At 53.6% G+C, this 18,795-nt stretch overlaps 5 protein-coding genes across 5 annotated transcripts; 2 read left to right on the top strand and 3 right to left on the bottom strand.

Annotated features, from left to right (window-relative positions):
- Positions 1 to 1,997: 1,997 nt before the first annotated feature.
- GCG54_00004404 (uncharacterized protein) lies at positions 1,998 to 2,277 on the bottom strand (the record flags this gene model as incomplete). The annotated part of the gene is made up of 2 exons (XM_045404453.1): positions 1,998 to 2,175; positions 2,234 to 2,277. 2 exons carry the CDS (start codon positions 2,275 to 2,277, stop codon positions 1,998 to 2,000), a joined length of 222 nt encoding a protein of 73 aa, XP_045265237.1.
- A 2,145-nt stretch (positions 2,278 to 4,422) lies between these two features.
- Positions 4,423 to 6,365, top strand: GCG54_00004403 (Pantothenate transporter liz1; the record flags this gene model as incomplete). Its single annotated transcript, XM_045404452.1, has 10 exons — positions 4,423 to 4,462; positions 4,509 to 4,568; positions 4,635 to 4,648; positions 4,703 to 4,739; positions 4,791 to 4,816; positions 4,865 to 4,938; positions 4,990 to 5,199; positions 5,259 to 5,407; positions 5,477 to 5,675; positions 5,726 to 6,365. 10 exons carry the CDS (start codon positions 4,423 to 4,425, stop codon positions 6,363 to 6,365), a joined length of 1,449 nt encoding a protein of 482 aa, XP_045265236.1.
- A 2,739-nt stretch (positions 6,366 to 9,104) lies between these two features.
- Positions 9,105 to 10,019, top strand: GCG54_00004402 (uncharacterized protein; the record flags this gene model as incomplete). The annotated part of the gene is made up of 1 exon (XM_045404451.1): positions 9,105 to 10,019. The coding sequence occupies one exon, from the start codon at positions 9,105 to 9,107 to the stop codon at positions 10,017 to 10,019; it is 915 nt and encodes a 304-aa protein (XP_045265235.1).
- A 2,507-nt stretch (positions 10,020 to 12,526) lies between these two features.
- GCG54_00004401 (Lethal(2) giant larvae protein-like SRO77) lies at positions 12,527 to 15,605 on the bottom strand (the record flags this gene model as incomplete). The annotated part of the gene is made up of 3 exons (XM_045404450.1): positions 12,527 to 13,257; positions 13,306 to 15,401; positions 15,487 to 15,605. 3 exons carry the CDS (start codon positions 15,603 to 15,605, stop codon positions 12,527 to 12,529), a joined length of 2,946 nt encoding a protein of 981 aa, XP_045265234.1.
- Positions 15,606 to 16,417: 812 nt separating this feature from the next.
- Positions 16,418 to 18,687, bottom strand: GCG54_00004400 (Repressible high-affinity phosphate permease; the record flags this gene model as incomplete). Its single annotated transcript, XM_045404449.1, has 7 exons — positions 16,418 to 16,496; positions 16,547 to 16,950; positions 17,002 to 17,156; positions 17,213 to 17,282; positions 17,432 to 17,725; positions 17,848 to 18,378; positions 18,430 to 18,687. The coding sequence occupies 7 exons, from the start codon at positions 18,685 to 18,687 to the stop codon at positions 16,418 to 16,420; spliced, it is 1,791 nt and encodes a 596-aa protein (XP_045265233.1).
- Positions 18,688 to 18,795: the final 108 nt, after the last annotated feature.

Raw genomic sequence — 18,795 nt, 5'->3', positions numbered from 1 at the left:
TGTTTGGAGGTTTTGTTAGTGTTGGATTGATGTTTGTTGAAAGTATCCTCAACCGACCGATGTGACGGAAGCTCTGAACGGAGTGGCTCACTCGACTGAGATGCGGCGCAGAGATCCAGTGGCTTCCAGCTTGCAGTTGCCGGTAGGTCAATACATATGACCTCTCTACTAAGCGCATCGATACGGCAGGAAATGTGGTCCTCTTCGTGCGGCTTTCCTGTGTAGCTGGGCGTCTTGCGGCGCTGCCGTGGTGGTGCCCCGTCCGATCAAGGTACTGTCGTCTCTCTCCCTGTGAAAGACACTCTCAACTCCGTATCTAGGGGTGCATCAACTCATCTCGATGACCGGGATGAGGACGTCGGTGCCAAGGTGCAACACACCTTGATTGAGGAGAGGCCCTAGAAGAGGAGAGTTCCCGTGCAAACGGCGACTCCGCAGACCAGCAGTCAAAATAAGAATTGCACCGTCTCAATCCTCTCGAAACTCTCACCAAACTGTATTCAACCTAGTGTAGGTAGTCAAACCAGCCCGTCATCCGATCACCGCATGCGCCGGAATCGGGAAGCTCAACGTCTGTGCGGTGCCACGGGCACACCCGCCAACGAACGTCCACAGAGACTAAAAAGGTCAGCCAAGAAAACGCATGCCCGACGTTACTTCTGTGCCGCGATATCGTCCCATGTTGGCACAAAACACAAAAGATGGACACAGTACACAAGAGATGCGGTCTTTAGCCGTCGTGTGAATCATCCTCCGGGGTCTTGTGCTTCGGTTGCGGCGTTCCGAGAACATGGGTGAGACGGATGAATTCAGAATCCCTGCTGGAGACGATTGGGCTGGAATCAACTGCGACCCATCGCGGCCAGTCAAAGACGAAGGAATAATACATGGGCGCATGAACGGCTCAGCAAACTCCGCCATTCTTTGGCTCAATCTCATGTCTTTCAACCACACAAAAACATTCTTCCGGCCACAATCGGGCCTTGATCGGTCCCAGCCCTACCAGGCATGTCCCGATTCCCCAGGATCCACCCGATGACGCTATCCAGGGGCCTCCTGTGGGACAGCTGGGGCCGCCTACGTTACAGAGCATATTAATCCCCGAACTCTTCGCACCATTCCGAGTCCATCGTTGGTCTGCCATGGTGGGGGTCCAAGACAAGGGGGGAGGGGACCTGGAGGTAGCTCAAGACCGACCATGGTCTGGCCTCGTCCCCGGGTCTGGTAGATTTCTCCGGTCAGCCACAGCCTGGACCGACCACGAAAAAGGAAGACAAGGGGGGAAAGAAAACTTTTGCGGCGGGCATGCTCAGTGGATTACCTGGGGCCGCGCGTGCGCGATACTTTGTCCCGCGTTTACGAAGACCAATCACCCGGGATGCCTCTTGGCAGCTGTCAAGACGCGCGTGCAGGCTGTCGTGGACCTGCGTCACCCTCGCCAAGCGGCTTGGTCGCCTCGAAGCGCGAAGTGACGTTGCGTATCCTTGTGGATATACGAAGTGCTGAAGAAGGGAACCGGCCGACGAGGTGACGAAGCCGTGGGAGGCGGCCGGTCACTTGAGCTGCCGAGGATCCAGGACTTTTCCTGGGGGTTTGAAGAAGTACTGGTGGTGCTAGGGTCCTAGGTTGGAGAAGACGGGGGTTGCGATGGTTGGGCGCACATCCCCCTTGCACAGATCTAGTACATCGCTCGGCAGTCTCGGGTGGTCACCGCAGCGATCGCACAGCAAGTAACCGTCAGTGACATCGATTGTTTTGTTGATCGTGCAGGCCCAGCTGCACGAGCTATGGAGAAATCATACAGGCTCTTCCATAAATCATCATCCCTCGCACATTACTCGCTCCGCTTCAAATGCGTTGGCCGTCTTGGTAATCGAAGAAGTGGCTGGTGGAAGGTAAATGTCGAAAGGTATTAGGGGTTGGCAAAGGTATTGATTGTACATGGTCGGTGGCGCACCGGTGAGGCATTAGGGCCGACAGGGTGTGGTGGTTCGGGCCTATTTGGCTTGGGGGGGCTTTTGGACGGGCTTGTCTTCGGCTGGTCTGTTGGATTCGAGGCGTGTGTACTGGTTGTCGTTATCATTCATGAACATATCGAAGCGAGCCTGCCGAGAGGCCGCTTGATCATTCGAGGTCGCTTGGTTGTTCGGCGCCTGTCCAGACGCAGCACCGGTCCTGTTCCGTGTCAGTTACCATGCAAGCAAGACAAGACCGGGATACCAAAGTCACTTACTGACTGCCGGATTCAACAACCATTGAAGAAGTCTGAGACGACATGACTGCTAAACTTGGGTATCTTGAAAGTACGATGAAGGGAGTTGGCAAGGTAGTCCAATGACGGGATGCAAGACCAGCTTGTGTACTTAAACAATATTGACACGACGGGGATTAAGGGTGCAGCAAAACAAGAGAAGGGGAATCGACTTTGATGAAAAAAGGGCGAGAGGTGAGGGTATCGTTCAGCAGTCCGTGGCGACCGCCGTCTGATTTAAATAGCATAGAGATGGAAGAACCAGATGAAGAGAATCGAAGGGGGAAAAAAAAAGGGCGAACCATTTTGGACGCCTTGGACCATGATGTGCGGTGAAGGAAGAACGGGTGGGCGTGGGAGCAAGGTTGGGCGTGGGAATGGGACGAACATCGTCAACGCAAGGTACCTCTCTAATCGTCCGCGAGGGTTGACAGGAAGGTAGATGCCGGCTGACAGGTATCAAGCGGTCGCCAGCGTTGAAAATGATAACCCAAGATTAGAAAAAAACTGTATTTTCCTTGATGCGTCGGAAGCTCGGCCTCATGATTGTCTCCTGTGCCTCTGATTTGATCATGGCGGTATGCACTCATTTCGCGTGCAGCAAAACCGGCGGAGCAAAATAATACATGGCCGAAAGACAGGAACAGAAACACAAAACGGGGCGATTAGTTGGGCGGCGAAAGTTTCATCAGATGCATGGAAATGCAAGGCACACACACCCTTTTCCCGCCATTTTGCACCTCGGTCATGACAAGATGGAAATAGGGTGGTGGTGTGGGGAGCTCTCTGGACGGGCGTTCAGCTGGCTTCTGGGCCGTCAGCGAGTGAGCTGGCAGGCCAAGGTGAGGTACATCAGGAACCAAATACGTAAGACATGCTCAGCGAAGAGGCTCTGACTGCCACAAGACTTGGAGAAAATTTTTCAACTCGACACTGTTGCACGAATTTCCCCAGATCTTCTCCTCTGCGGGCGTCGAGATGCACTAAGCCCCGAGAGGAGAAGGGCAAGCCGCGCGGGGTACATGAAGACTGAAAAATTTGCTGCACTTTCGTTTCTGCTTGTCTCGAGAATCTGGTCTGGATCTGCAGAGGAGCTGGACAGCTGGAAAACGCGGCAGTATGTTTCCATCCGTTCGGTTCCACGACACTTGCGCTTCGTTAGCGGGACGGAGCGTCAGCCAGGTCGGTCGGCCAATGTCGCTGCTGTATTCCAGTGGAATGCGTCTGAAGACATAACATGCGGCGAACGGCCTGAAACGACTTCGAGAACACCAGAGGCGGTTTCTGAATCGAAGCCACTTGTTTCCAAACCCAAGCTACCGATGTCGTGCGTCGGAGGGGCACCTCATAGGCCAATTGGGCCAATCTTGGCAATGTCCTCATAGGGCGATAGACAGGTGCAATTGGCGAATGCACCGATCGGTGAGCGGAACAGAATGTGAGCCTAAGGAACTCGCAGATCAACGGCGGTGATGATGACAAGATCACGACGGACGTGGCTTGACGTCTGGGAATACGAGGTTTGAGCTACCCAGGACATCAGCAAGGCAGACTTGAAACGGCGGTGGTGCTTTGCTTGGGGAACCCGGGACATCAGCAAGAACCCAGCCAGTCCTTGGTTCCAGCTGCTGGCCGTAGGGCTGTCGGACAGGTTCCAGGTTGCGGCAACTTAAGCTCCCGCTGCCGCTCCCGCTGCCGCCTCCGACTGATGCTCCACGCCGGCGGACAACACGGTGCAACGCTCTCAAACGGCCCCGTTGATGCTTCTGGCCGGCGGCGGAGCCAAGAGATAAGGTTATCGCCGCAGGCGACTGACAAAAAACTTGCTCAGTTCTGCAACAGTCCGGAAGTACCGTCGCTCGCCAATACAAACCGGTCCACAAAAGCTCCAATTTTTCTCCTCTCAGCTTACTATTGGTGTTCTTCAATTGGCGTCGATTCGCAAGAGCCCCGCATCGCTTGTACCGACCGGTGAATTGTATTTTATTGCAAGCGGGATAAACAGCGAGCAAAATAAACCAGATGCCATCCGGGTGCGCAATTGCAAGCAGGACCCTTAAAGAGAAGTCGTTCCCGTCTGGCCCTTCGGTGCCGTTCAGCCGTTCTTACGTGAAGCGCATAATTGTTTGTTTGTTCCCGCGAGCTTTGTTTCGTTTTTTATAGGCGGCAAGATGGAGACCGAATCGTCCAAATGGACCTACCAGGTCAAAGGTGATTGACCTGCTGCGCTTCGTGTTTGTAATCTAACATGCGGTAGTAATGGTTCTTGGGGAGGACGCAAAGTCCAAAGAGGAGAGACGACTGGTGCGGAAACTGGGTAATGGTTCCTCCCTCTTCTGATGTTTTGCATATGCTGACAAGGACCGGGTTTCGTGACTTGCAGACCTTTTTGTGTTGGTATGTCTCCACATTGGCGATGGCGTCAACCACGACGGAGCTGACCAAAGCTAGACGTACTGCTGTTTCAGCTACTTCGTCAACTACCTTGGTAAGGAGAACATTGCCATTCCTTTGGTTCAGTTAGCTTATGGATGACCAGATCGTGCTGCCTTTGCCAATGCATACGTACGTATTGTCTTGCTGGTGAACGGGAGATTTACTCACCATCATCAGGTCGCCGGTTTGAAAGAAGATATCGGACTTCATGGGTCACAGTACAATGTCTTGCTGTCAATGATGACTGCTGGGTTCGTGATACCATCCAAGATGCTGCCACCATGGTGCTGACGTGCCGTCAGATATGTCCTTGCCCAAATTCCACACGGTATCGCCATCCAAAAGATCGCGCCCCGCATTTGGCTCCCGTCAATGGTTCTGCTTTGGGCTGGTTTGACCATGTGCACTGCGGCCTGCAAGACGTATGAGCAGATGTGTGTTGTGCGCTTCTTCCAGGGTATGGCAGAGGCAAGCACATACTGCGGGACAATGTACATCATGGGGTCGTGGTAGTGAGTGTCTCCACCTAAACTGCATGGATGGGGCCTTATGCTAAATGGACAAAATATAGCAAGCCGTTGGAGATTGCAAAGCGAACTGCTATCTTCACCGCTGTTGGCCAGGCAGGCAGCATGTTTGCCGGCGTCATGATGACTGCCGTGCACAAGAGCATGAACGGATACGGAGGGCTGCCAGGATGGAAATGGGTGTTCCTTATCGGTAAGTCGGGCGCGATCCCGGGCGATGTCTGTCGTCCATTAGCCAGGCTCGGTACTAAATGGGTGGCAGACGGCATCATTACTCTGCCGGTTGCTGCTGCAGGCTTCGTCTGTTTCCCGGACATCCCCGAGCAGACAAAGGCACACCTCTTCAGCCTCAAAGAAGACGATATCAAGCTGGCCATCAAGCGCCTGCCGCCCAAGAGGGAGGATGCGCATAACGTCTCGCCCTTGTCGCTGGCCAAGCGTATTCTCGGCAAACCATACTTGTGCGCCACCATCCTTCCTTGCTCGCTTGCGCCTCTGCTGACAAGACCAGTTACGTGCTCGGAGTATTTTCGATTGTTACTGGCGCGCTCGAGGCATTTTGCGTGCAATCGCTTTTCCTTCTTTGGATGAAGTTCCACAGCGACCGCTACACAAGCTCCCAGGTTACAACGTACCCGCTGGGCATACAGGCGGTCGCCATCGTGTCCAACATCGGTGCCGCCATCTACATGGATTCAACGGGTCACCGGCTGCCCATCGGGTTCTTGGCGTGCGGGCTACAGTTGATCTCTGCGGTACTAATCCTCATCCCCACGATTCCGGACGCGGCAACCTTTTTCGCGTACTACCTGGCGGGCACGAGCTATATGGTCAACCCGTTGTTGTTCGGCTGGGCCAACATCATCCTGAAGAGGAGCGGCGACGAGGCGGCCCGAAGCGTGTTGCTGTACTGGCTGAACGCCATCCAGAGCACTTTGTACACTTTCTGGGGCATTGCGCTGTACCCTGCGAACGAGGCGCCGTACTGGCGGAAGGGCGGAATCACCATGTGTGTGGTTGTCGTTTTGATGGCCGGCCTGATGTGGGCGATGAAGTGGCTGGACAGGAAGTCGCTTTCCGAGCAGCTTGTCGAGGATGGGGACAGCGCGGCGGAGGTGAGCAGGTCCTCGGATGCCGGGAGTCAGAAATGAGGCAGCCTGGACGGCGATCAACACAATGTCAAGAGGTGACGGGGGAGGGGTGGGGTGGAGGCGTATACCAGACGGAAGAATGCAAGTAGCGTGAAGAGTCGGTCGGTTGAGAGAGGAGGGAAAAAATATGCATTGGAGACACTGGTAATTTTCGGGAAGGATCGTGAGGGTGTGCGACTTGAGGATGGTCGGTGGCGTTTCCTGTCGAAGACAGTGATAGCCAGGAGACCTGGAGTCGGGAGTAGGCGGTGAAGCATAGAACCGGATTGTTCGGGCAATCATCAGGCAATTTCTTCCTCTTCAAACTGACAGAAGCGACGGGAGATGATGAAGAGCGTGAATTGCGAGCAGGCTGAGATGATGGATGAGCATGAACGGTCGGAGGTGTACTGGCAGATCCCTGTCGGACCTCCTCGTTTGGTGGCTTCCGTCCCCTGGAAGGAACGATCCTGGAGCAGGGCAGGGGAGCCTGCTACTGAATCCACCTAGATTGGCGGGCCCTGCTAGCGGTGTCCACTCCGCCGTCTGTGCTTCCGTCACCAACCCAACCAGGTAAGGTACCTTGCCAGGCAGGCGGGGGAAGCCAGGCCTTCCTTCCTTCTTCCACATCTGCCTTCACCCGCGGGGGCTTCCATCGTCACCGGCGACCGCTCCAGCCAAGAGGAACGGCAACACGAGAAGACGGTACGGTACGGTCTGGGTCGGAGACGGCAAAGACTCGAGCACTTGCGCAGTCCTTGTGCTCGGCATTACCCCGTTGGCACACCCTGGCCAGCCTAACCCCTGCCCTGACCGGTCTGTTGGGGCAGGTCGTCACCATGTTGTGTACCGAAGCTAAAGCACTCCACGCCCGATACATGAATGTTTGCTTGTCAATATCGACCACGTCGCTTCGCTTCGTTCGAGCTCCATCGACGAAACAGTTCATCCCAAGTGTGATGCAAATGCATCTTTCTGGCATTGCATCGGCAAGAGAAGCCGAGATCTCGACCAGACGGACATGTCCGACGGTCAACAACGCACTCTTGGAGATGCTTTCGATACAGAAGGCGGTCAATAACTTCTCATTTCAGGCAAATGAGGCTGTCACCGGGTGGCGTAAGCCGTTATCTCGTAACTTGAAACGCGCCACGGGTCAGGCACCCTCGAACTACAAGTCTTTCACGGTTTGGAACTGTGCTCACCGCCAGACTGGTAAGATACGAGCCTGTCACAAGCTGTCTATGCCTGCCCATGTGCTTAAAGTATCTCTTTCAGAGGCCCCTGTCGCGGATCAACACATATTGGGATTGCATCTTTGCACGCCTCCCGCACACTAATACATCTCCACGACCCGATGATTAACCCCTGGCCTCAAAATTCTTTTCACTCCTCAGCTGTCAGTTTTTCCTTCTCCGAAAAAAAGAAAACGCAGAGTGTCTTTTGAGACGCGAGCATTTCACGGTCACACACATCTGCAGATCGCGGAGGAGACAGGGCACGAAGGTCTGCACGATCAGGAGCGTTATCTGCGAGCACCGATAGGCAAGGCTCGCAGGCTTCAGTTTCTTAACCTGCCGCAGTCTCCTACACAGGAAGGAAATCACAGTCGCTGACACCAACCTATCATATCATGCGACCACTGCACCATGCCGAGGGGTGGATGTGTTATCATTAGCACTCTGAGCTGCCCCGCGTGAGAGGCACAGTTTCCCCACTTGCTCTTCCTAAACCAGTCTCCTGCGTTCACCTTTCTTTTTTTGCCTCTTCAAGGTTGCTGATTCTTCAGACCGCCTCTTCAGCGGATTTTGGCATGCAAGATCACGCCGGCGGTGACGCCTCTCCGTCCTGGCGAAGCCGATGAGGCATGGTTAGACGCCAACCTAACTGGGAATGCTGCCTTACAGAGCAACCTACCCGGCGCAGGAGCTTGCCCTCATGTACAGGATTGGATTTCGATGTACATGTATGATGATGCTGCTACTGATCGACTGCTGTACACCGCTCAAGGGGATGTCACGCACCATTTCCGAGGGCCTCGTTTGGGGCCACCGCTGCCGCGAGCTCTTGGGATAATGATCGCCTCGCCTTCGGATGTGATCCGAGGTGAAGGGCTCCTCGGTCAGCCTGCTGTTGCTCCATAGACCTCTGGGCTGTTCACGCCGTGTTGTCTAACGCAACCGGGCCTTCTTGAAGGCCGTGTCTGCTAGCGATGTCGCTGCTAACCCCACCGTTGGTTCTGAATGTCTGGCCGGGTGATTGTCGGGAACACCGGAATCAACACAGTGAACCAGAGATGTAGAGTTTCGATGATATTGAGAATTTTCGAGGGCCGGTCAGCGACTGACCTGGTTGGTTCCTGTTCTGCAGCGTTCAACTCAGCCCATGATCGTTTCGCAATTGGATAGCTCAAAAGTATCAAGCTGGCGTGGGTTGCAATTCAGAACAAAGATGTCTGGGATAGGACTGTGTAGAGTCCCTACGCGCTGCCATTGTCATCCATCTGCAACCTTAACAAACAATGCCTTCTTCGGTCACTGTCCATTTTGTTCAAAATTTGACAGACTATCCTAAAACAACGTTTTTCAGACGTTTCCATTGTTCAGAACTGTCGCAAGTCGCCAAGTCGATACATAAGATATCACGACCACTTGTCCATCATCTTCGCGACTATTCGAGACTGAAACAGCAATACTATCATACCCACAACTTCTACCACACCGCAGATAAATTAACCAACACGAGAATACAACCGCCAAGATGCCTCCTCATCAGTACAGACACCAGTTCAACGACACATATCCTGCAGCACCGGTCAAGGACTACCCGGACTGCACCGCTCTGGACAGCGACCTCCTCGTCGGGGTCGTCATCCCTCCCTTCTTTGCCATGGGCTTCCTCGTATCCCTGGTGATAACTCTTTGGAACCGCTGGAAATACATCACTCGAACCAAGAAGTTGGAGGAAGAGAATCGCCGCCTCAGGGTCAAGAACCAACTGAACGAGTATTGGCACGGTCCCGTTTCCGACGATCTTGTCGATGCCGAGCTGAAGAATCCCGGCAGCCACACTGGCGGGGCCAAGCGACCTGAAAGTAGGAGCGATCACGTTCGCGATGTCGATCGGGATGCTGGTACCCAGTCCAGGCTTGCCACGTACGATGACGCGGGCTTCTATGTGTCTGGTGGCCGAGACGGACCTGACCAAGAGGAGTCTGAGGAGTCCCGCGAGCGTTCTCGCGACCTGAGCACCATAGCCGAGGAAACAGAGGTGTCTGCTGATGCGGTGCTTAGGAGCATACCTGATGAACCAGACCACCGCTTCGCAATCGGAAGCGATTCTGATGAGGAAGAATGGGAAAGAGCTGAACCAAACTACATGGCAGGCGGCGGAGAATCCTCGATTCCTTTGGAACCATTGGCGCGAGGTGGATCCTCCAGGCAGGACGACTCCTTTAGACAAGGCGAATCTTCCCGCCAGGTCGCATCTTCCAACAAATACGACTTTAACAGCCAAGTCGGGTCTTCTCCAAGCTCAGTCGATTCTTCTCCTGGCCGTGACAGGTTTTCTCCCAGCCCAATCGAGTCTCCTACCCAAGCCCAGTTTCCTAGACAGGACGCATCTTCCAGGCTAGGTGAGTCCTCTACACAAGACGGGCGCTACCGACGAGGCTGATCTGTCCCAGAAGGCGGGTCCTTGCCGCAACAGGGTGAGTATTCGGCACCGGGCGAAGGCCGAGGGGAGTCCTCGAGTGAGCCAAAACCACGAGAGAGGTGGAAGCCCATAGCGAAACCAACGGGTCCCTACAAATCCAGATTTATTGAGCACTTGGACGACGTTGCTATTCCCGTAGACACTATGCTTCTCGATGACATTCTCTTTCCCGACCCCTTGATTAGTGACGTCAAGCAACAAGCTCCATATCACACTCGAGAGCAGAATGAGCATCGCTCCCGTAGGAATTAGGTATTCCTTCAGACATGGATTTACAGGAAGCTTCGAGCATGTGGAGACGCGCGATGAGTTTCCGGCACGGGTGACTTGGGTTGCGAATCACAGATGTTGGTAAGTGAGGCAGGCTTGAATACGCAGAGAAATCAATCAGAAATGCTTACAGAAATTCTTTCTATTTATTCCGCCATCATCATGTAATTTTCTTCATTCGCTAGTAATTCGAGACCACTTCGTTTATATCTTGTGAAGAGTATGCGATGATGTGCTGTCCCATCGCGTCGATCTGCTAATATGACAAACAGAATGATAGAATATGATGCATCATTCCACTATTTGGAGCGGCGCTTTTTGCTCTGTTCTTCAGTCACTCAACTATCAAGCCCTTAGCTGTTACACCGCGGGACGTCCTATCCAGCTTCACACGATGTCGTAAGTCTCAGACTGCCTGGACTTCGAAATACAATAAAGCCAGCGTATATGGAAAAGTAAAGACAACGTATCTTCCCACACTAAACGACATGCAAGGTCTTTGATCAGATTGTGTGGTACCAGTGTCACCACGGAACCAAGGCTTCGCCATCTTACTGCTCAGGCTGGCAAAGGTTGAGAGTTGGAAAGATGGATGTGGGTATCCCATGCCTAAAAGGAGTAAGAACAATGAACAAAGACAAGAGATCTTGACAACCACCAATAAGATCGATCTTGAGACCCAGTCCAAAGACTTGAAAGCTGTCAGCGCAGTGTTTACTGAACAAAGCTTTGTCAAGGGAAGACTTGTTCGATGTTAACGAACAAGGCTCTTGTCTGAATAACATCCTCAATGTCGCTCATCTAATTGACACCTATATATCCTTGCCTTCCATTTGTCTCCGGAAATATTCTAATCATCACACCGCACCAGTCAACTCTCATCTCAGAGGCAAGTCTTCTTCCCCCCTTTCCACCACTGACTTCCCATCAGAAACATACGGTGTAATACTGCAGTCAGCGCCTCGCCCTATTCGCGCCCCACAACGAAAACTTTCGTATGCCCTTAATCTCTCTGTCTTCTCAAAGGTGAGCCTTCCCTTCTCCGACTGACAGAGCACAGTAGTTAATTGCATGTATTCTTCATAAGGTGAGTTCCCTTCCCTCCCTAAAGCTAAAGCGAAATCTAGGAATCGGGTCCCGAGAGCCTTACCAGTTGAACAGGTAAATTTTCCTCTTAGCCCCCCTGGACAGCTAATATGCAGCCCGAGAACCTTCGGAACCACTCTCGTCCCCATTTTACCGAGTCCTATCATCCCCGTGAGTCTTCTTCCATCCATCTCGTTTGAACAACTGACCCTAGGCGCTCCTCAACTCTTTATAACAACGAGTCTTCTCAGTCCTCATTCGTAAGTCCCATCCGCCTTTGTGCTAACTGCAGGTCCATCGATGTTCAAAAGCTTCCTCTTCACCGTACCATTTGAGTCTGTAAGTGCCGCTCCTGCTCGTAGATTGCTAACTCTGCAAGACCTGTCGATTTGTATCACAACGAATGCAAACACATTATCATAACAGGTATGTTCCCCCACCATATCTCTATTGCTAACATCGCAATGTAGCAACAAACGGTTCGACCCGATACCCCCTACACCCCTCGAAGTCACTGATGATCGTCAAGGCTTTTCATGCAGGTATGTGCTTACCCCAGAACCAATATGCTGACCTTTCGAGCAAAAGAGTTCGGTCGCCGTGTATCTAACGAAGCTACCCACGACAATCCTGTCTATTACAAACCGGCGAACCGACCCCGTCCCTCCCCCCTTGCTGATTATCGGTGCGTGATCCTCCCCGAATCAATAAGCTGACGCAATAGATGATTTGCGACACTGCCTTCTTGCCTTGCCTAGCGACCGAGTCCTCGCGAGAGCCGTGCATGCCGATGCCGCGATGAAGGAGCCATACGCCGAACCGCCCCAACTACCAACGGCCAATCTCGGCCGGCCGATGTTTACACCAGGCGAATAAGGCGATGCGGGGGAATATGGGGTGTTCGGATAGAGTGGGCAGTCACAGAATATTTAAACGGTGTTTTTGAGGTCATTCACGAGGGGGCGCAGCAATCAATGATGGATATGGCTTGGATCATGATACAGAGCTTCGTATGTTCCCAGTGAAATGAAGTGATATCAGATGAATAACGCCCTAATAACCAGCGCCAACGATCAACCCAAGGCCGTCTCTTCCATTAGTCGTCTCATCGTTTAGAAAAACTTGCTCTTGAGCCCTCCGAGAACAACATTCCGCTTCTGCTTGTTAATGTACTTGCCAACGTCGTCTGCCCATCCTGCACTCTGGTTCTGCAGGTTGTCCATGTTATCACTCATGATATTGAGCTTCTCAGTCCGCTCATTTAGTTGTCTAGTGAGGTAATCACCCCAGCCCTCCTGAGCACCCCCAGCGCTTGGCCCTGCTGCTCCTTGGCCTGAGCGTGCAGCCCTAGCCTCTGCCGCCGCCGCCTGGATCATGCGTCTGCTGGGCGGGCGATCAGGGGCGATGAGAAGATCAAGGTCCGTCGGCGAGATATACTGCGTGCCCGACAACCACTGCATGTTCGAAATGGTAGGGCGAGGCGGCGTGATGAGCTCGGGGTTGATGAGAACGTCAGCGCTGACGGGAAGATCCTTCGCAGTACCCCACACGCTTAGGACTGCAATCTCAGATGGGCCAGTCCAGCCAAAAACATCGCCGGTCTGTGTCACCACGGCGGCGGTGCTGCGACTGCTGTCCAGCATGGGAAGCTGAGCCCTTCCAATCTCCTTCAGTCCCGGGATGGAGAACGCGCGGGTTGTCCTGTCGCCGAAGACGCCGACGATGGCGAAGCCGTGGAGCTCGAACTCGGTTACATTTGCTGCGTCACAGAGAATGTCATCAAAGGATTTCGAGGCTCCCTTGGCTCCTGCGGGTTTGAAGACGCGAATCTCGGTTTGCGTCACTGTTTTTTGTTAGTAATTGTATCTCAAAACGGATCATATAGACTTACCAGCAATCAAGACACCGTTCACCTGCTGTCCGTTCCTGAGCCCTGCGACAATGGGACCAGTCGCAAATGCAGGCTTGCCAGAGTCCGCAATAATAGGGCAGAGTGCCACAACCTTGCCATCGAACTGCTGAGCTCCGGCGAGAGTGACCGAGTAGCTATTGCCGGAGGGCAGAATCTTGAACGTGGCAACCCTTCCTGTGTTGGTGCCAACGAAACAGCAGATGCTGGAGTAGTTGTCGCCCTCCAGTGTCATGACACTGAACTCGATGGCAACCGGCCACTCCTTTCCGCTGGGCTGGCTGTGACCCTTCAAGAACGAAGCTCTCTTCTCACGCTTGGCGAATTCCGACATGGACATCTGGTAGATGACTGACGGTCCCCTTAGGTCAATAATGCTGAAGAAGCCGCCTTCAGAGCCAACAGCCACAAAGCCGACATCTGACACGCTGACGGCCGAAATTGGTCCCTGCATCATCTCGTACAGCTGCCACGGCTGCAAACCTTCCTTGAGAGACGGCTCCGCTCTGGAGCTGATATCGGTCAGGCCACCGGGGTTGGGAGCGATGTCTTCGTGGTGATCTTTTCCATGGAATCTGTTGCCAGCCCATCTGTAAATCACCAGCTCGCCGTTGCGCGTGCCAACAGCGAATTCGCCAGTGTTGGGAGCCATATGCATGGCAGTAATATCAACATCCTCGTATCGATCGAGCGAGCGAGCAACGTCGACTTGAAGCATGGTAGGATTCTCAATCTCATCGTCGTGACCGGCATCCCAGAGACGGACCGTACTGTCGCCATGGGCAATTTGGAAAATAGTACGTCCTTCGTATCTGCGCTTCGGCTTGGCGGCCGCGGCGCCACCCTTGAGCAGCGGTTCGCCCTGGTTTCTAGTCTCGACCATGCCGAGCCAGCGGCCCCGGTCGACGGTCTGCACGGCGAATCTGTTGACATACGGGTGGACGAAGGAGATAGAGGGGTGAAGCTGGTTTGTCGGACTGATGGGGTATCCCGAGGGGAAACTCATGGTGAGGAGCTCGCCAGAAGTAAGTAGGGTCAATACTGCAATCGGATCCTGCGCGCCAGCAAAGTACGGCGAAAGACGGGGAATGAGTAGGAAGTTGGCAACCTGAGCCCCCGGGGGTGTCGGCAAGGAGATGTTTCTCTTTCCTCGCAAATGGTCTTCGAGAACCTGCCATGTCGAGGTTGCGTAGACGGGCGTTTGGCCAAGCTCGATGAATGTCAAGCTCTTTTGCGGATTCTCTGGGCTGTGACCACCTGCGATGAGAATTCCGGTGTCGTCCGGGTTGTCCTTACAGCACCATGCGATCTTGGCATATGGCTCTCTGAAGCCAACATGTCCCGCATTAGGTGAAGGCTGGTCGATCTTGAACTCGTCCAATGTCCTGGCCATGACAACACGGCCATCCTTCGGGTCCCAGAACACCATGCTTCCATCATCGTGGGCCGTCATAATAAAGGTACCAGTGGGGTGCCACAAAGCGTGAGAAAGCCTTGGCCTGCGGACCGTATCAGGTGGCTCTCCACCGCCTCCAGGCGCGCCTGGTTGAAGAACATACTCCAAGAATTGAGTGGGCTTGTTCTGCTTGAACGAGTACACGACCACTCCGGTGGTGTACGCGATGAGCAGTTTGCCAATGTCTCTAGGGTGAAGCGCAATGCTCACCAACCCAACTACACGGGCTTTCGGGTCCTTTTCCTTCCAGAAGTTCGGCAGTCTGAAGGACTTCGTGATGTTCTCCCTGTCAAGGTCGTATGCCAAGATCTCTCCCGTAGCCAGTCCGAGGAAGGCCCAGTCGAGCAAGGGGTCGGTGATGAGGCAGGCGACGTGGCCGGGGCAGACAATACCGGCAACTCGCTTGGCGGTATCGAGGTCCCATATGCCCAGCTCGTTCTTGGCATCGAGGGAGACCAGTCGGTTGGCGGTGAAGTGGAGGGAGCGGAAGGATGTGCGCCTTGGCGGCTCGATGGTCTTTTGGACTCGGTTTTGGCCAAAGACGAAGATTTTACCGGGGCCAAACTTGGATTCGTTCGTTCCGATGGCGAGAAGCGACTGGATTGGATCGTAAGCTAGGCAGCTGCGTGTCTGTTAGCATTGCAAAGTCCGTTGCGCATCTCGAAATGCCATGGAATGACGCGCGTCAACGTGGGGTAGCTACTGACCTGACCTGCGAGTTGATGCCGTAGGCAGACTGGTAGTCGGGGGCGAAGAGCTCGGGGAGGATGGACGCAGACAGGTCATTCTGCATGCCTGTCTGCTTTCCTCGGAGAAAGGCGGCCATGGTGTGAGAGAGCGGTGCAAGTTGGATCTGGAGATGTTGGAGGGAAGCCCGAGGAGCTTTGGGGTGGTCCCGTACTTTTTAGTTGGGTAAGGCGGCCGAACTTCCGCTTGGCGGGGTGCTCAGTGGTCCAAGTCCCTGCATTGCAACAGCAACCGGGACTAACGTCATAAGGTTACGATTTAGTCAGTGCAGAGATCCAAGCTCCACTTATGCACGTGATACCTAGTTATGAAAGTTGTGCATGCATCTCAATCTCATCTCACCCCTCAATTTGAGACGTCTTCAATACCTCCAACGCTCGGTGCAACCAAACAGCTCAGAAGGCCACAGGTTTCGGGTTGACGGAAGGCAGCGATCGACGCAAACATGGATCTGGTCATTGGTTTCAATTCAAGGCCGATTGAACAACGGCAATGGAAGGGTTTAGAGTCGTTCACCATACCCCCAATTTCATGATTTCAATTGCAAGAGCTGAGCATAGTCGACACAATGGCCTGCAAACTCAAAACTCACATTCCCTCATTTCTGGCTCTATTACTTTCCAGTGCTCAGGGTTTGAAGTTGCTTGTGCTCAAATTGACTCTTCACTGATCTTCTCATCGCGCCACACAGGAAGCGCGACATGATGAAATCATAGAGACAGATGACATTTCTAAGAGGTTTTATACAGCAATTGCCAGTAGACGTTTATTAGGTCTAAGATTTACAGATGAAAGTCTACTCTCGAGTTGAATTAAGGGTATCGGTTGCCGATGCTCGGCGCTTGGAAAGCAATGGCTATGCAATTTTTGTCTCTTTCCAGACAGGCGATTTCAAACAGATCCGGCAACGGTGCCCTCCTCGGCACGCTTCTCCTCGTTGTGTCCGTGGACGGGGATGGCGCTGGTGGCGCTGTGAAAGTCAGTAGGGATTCATGAGAAAACAGTTGACAACAAACTTACAGGTCATCCTCTCCGGAAAGCTCCTCAAGAGTCTTGCGAGCAGTCTCGGGAATCAACCAAGAGGTACAGAAACCCAGAAGCATGAACAGAGCAAAGATCTGCATAATGTGGTTCAACCACGGGGTGCTCCATCTCGGGTCAGTCTTCGCGAGCGTCGAGTTGGCGCCGATGGTGCGGAGGGGACCGAAGACGACCTGAGCAATGATGGCACCGATCTTTCCGGAAGCAGCAGAGATACCGTGGGAGGTAGAGCGGTAGCGAGTGGGGAAGCACTCTCCAGGAACGATGAAGGTCGTGGAGTTGGGGCCGGCGTTGAAGAAGAACTGAGCCAGGGTGTACAGGGCCATCAGAGCACCACCGGAAAGGTTCCAGAAGTCAAATCCGATAACACAGAAGAGGAGCGTCTGTTTCTCTTGTTAAAAATTGGGATGGTACGAGTTTCAGACTTGACTTACAAGAGCAAAGAAACCAAACAGCTGGATGGGCTTGCGGCCGATCGTGTCAATCAAGGCAGCGGAAACCCAGTATCCAGGAACGGCTCCGGCAAGAACCAAGATGAGGTTGCCAACAGCGGTACGGTAGAACGAGTGGTACATGTCCGCGCCGCCGGCTGAAGCCATCGTCAGTTCGAAATCACCAAAACCCTCAAGACCATTTGAGACTTACACCATCCGATAGCATTGAGAATAATGGCGTTATTCAAGCCAAGACCGTAGAATGCGACGTCAAGCATGAACTAAAAAAGAGTTAGTTTCGTGTTGTGGTGATGAGATGATGATGTCTTGAGATGTGGTGATGTTGGTGGTTGAGTCGGGATCCAACAACGCGATGCCAACGCGACGTCTTTCGCACCGCCAAAATATCTGAAATGAGGGCTGAACATACCCAGGAACCAGCAGTACCAAGAAGGACCTTTCCGTTCTTCCAATGGCTGTAGTGGCGGAAGAAGTCAGACCAAGAGGCCTTGGGGACCTCAAGCTCCTGCTTGGCCTGCGCGCGAGCAGCGACGCGGGCAGCCTCATCAACTTCGGCCTCACCCCACTTTCCTTGCTTGTAGTAGTCGACGTCGCCCTCGGCCTTCTGAACATCATTGTCGACATCGAAAGTGTAACGGGGGGTCTCGGGGATGGTGAGGCGGAAGTAGAGAGCCAGGCAGCCGGGAACAGCGCCAAAGCCAATCTGAAACATGTTAGCTGCTAAATCTTTACATCGTCATGGTTGATTCAGTTTGTTTTGTAGTTGCTACGCAAAGCCCCCGCAAGAAAATGAGTGAAAATAATGATCGGATCCAAGACACTTACCATGGTACGCCACATCTTGTCGACGGCGATCAAGCAAGGCTCAGTAGTAGCGCAAGTAGCAGCCTTGGTAGCAGTAGACAGAGAGCCCTTGAAACCAGCGGTGACGATGAGCATCATCAAGCCACCGGCAAGCTGGCCGAAACCCTGGTTGGCGAAGACGGCGTTCATCATGAATCCTCTCCACTTGGTAGTGGCGAACTCAGAAGTAATGATAGCGGAAAGTGGGTAGTCACCACCGATACCGACACCCATGATGATACGCCAGAAAACCATGAGACCGGTGATGGAGACTGAGGGAGAGCCGCTGGAGAGAGCTTGGGCGATGGTCGCGAAGATGATGATGATGAGCTCAACACCGTACATCTTCTTACGGCCGACAATATCAGCGAGAATACCGAATCCCAGTTGTCCGACGACAGTTCCGGCACTGGTTGCAACCTTGATCGCAGTGTCGTTCTCTGCGGGGAGGGTGCCGCCGTAGTACACGATGCCCAACATGCTCGTAACGAGACCAATGGTGAAGATATCGTACTAGGCTCAAGTCAGCATCAATTACCCCTCATAAGAAACCAGATTCCATACCGAATCGGTGAAGAAACCAATACCGGCAACAATGATAGCGCGGACATGGTACCAGCCGAAGGGGGCCTTGTCGATCTCGGCGAGTGCAAGACGGCGACGCTCGTTAGCATCGGCCACGTGAGCGAAGTCGTTGTTGAAGTTGTGGAAAGCAGCGTTGCCTCCGGAGGTCTTGTTGTTCTTGACCTCAGCCGAAGTCAGCTCGCTGGTGGTGACGGCGCCGTCCGCCGCGGCGTTGTTGGGTTGGATAACGCCGGCCATGGTGTCGATCTCCTCTGAGCCCCGGATGAAACGATCGGCAAGGTTCGGAGAGAGAGGGTTCGGAGACTCTGGGTTACCTGCTGGGAAGGATGAGGAGCGCGAGGACAG

Source organism: Colletotrichum gloeosporioides (genome assembly GCF_011800055.1).
Source record: "Colletotrichum gloeosporioides strain Lc1 chromosome Unknown consensus_37, whole genome shotgun sequence".
NCBI lineage: Eukaryota > Fungi > Ascomycota > Sordariomycetes > Glomerellales > Glomerellaceae > Colletotrichum > Colletotrichum gloeosporioides.
Note: the sequence above shows the minus strand (reverse complement) of the source record. Positions and strands in the feature narration are given on the sequence as shown.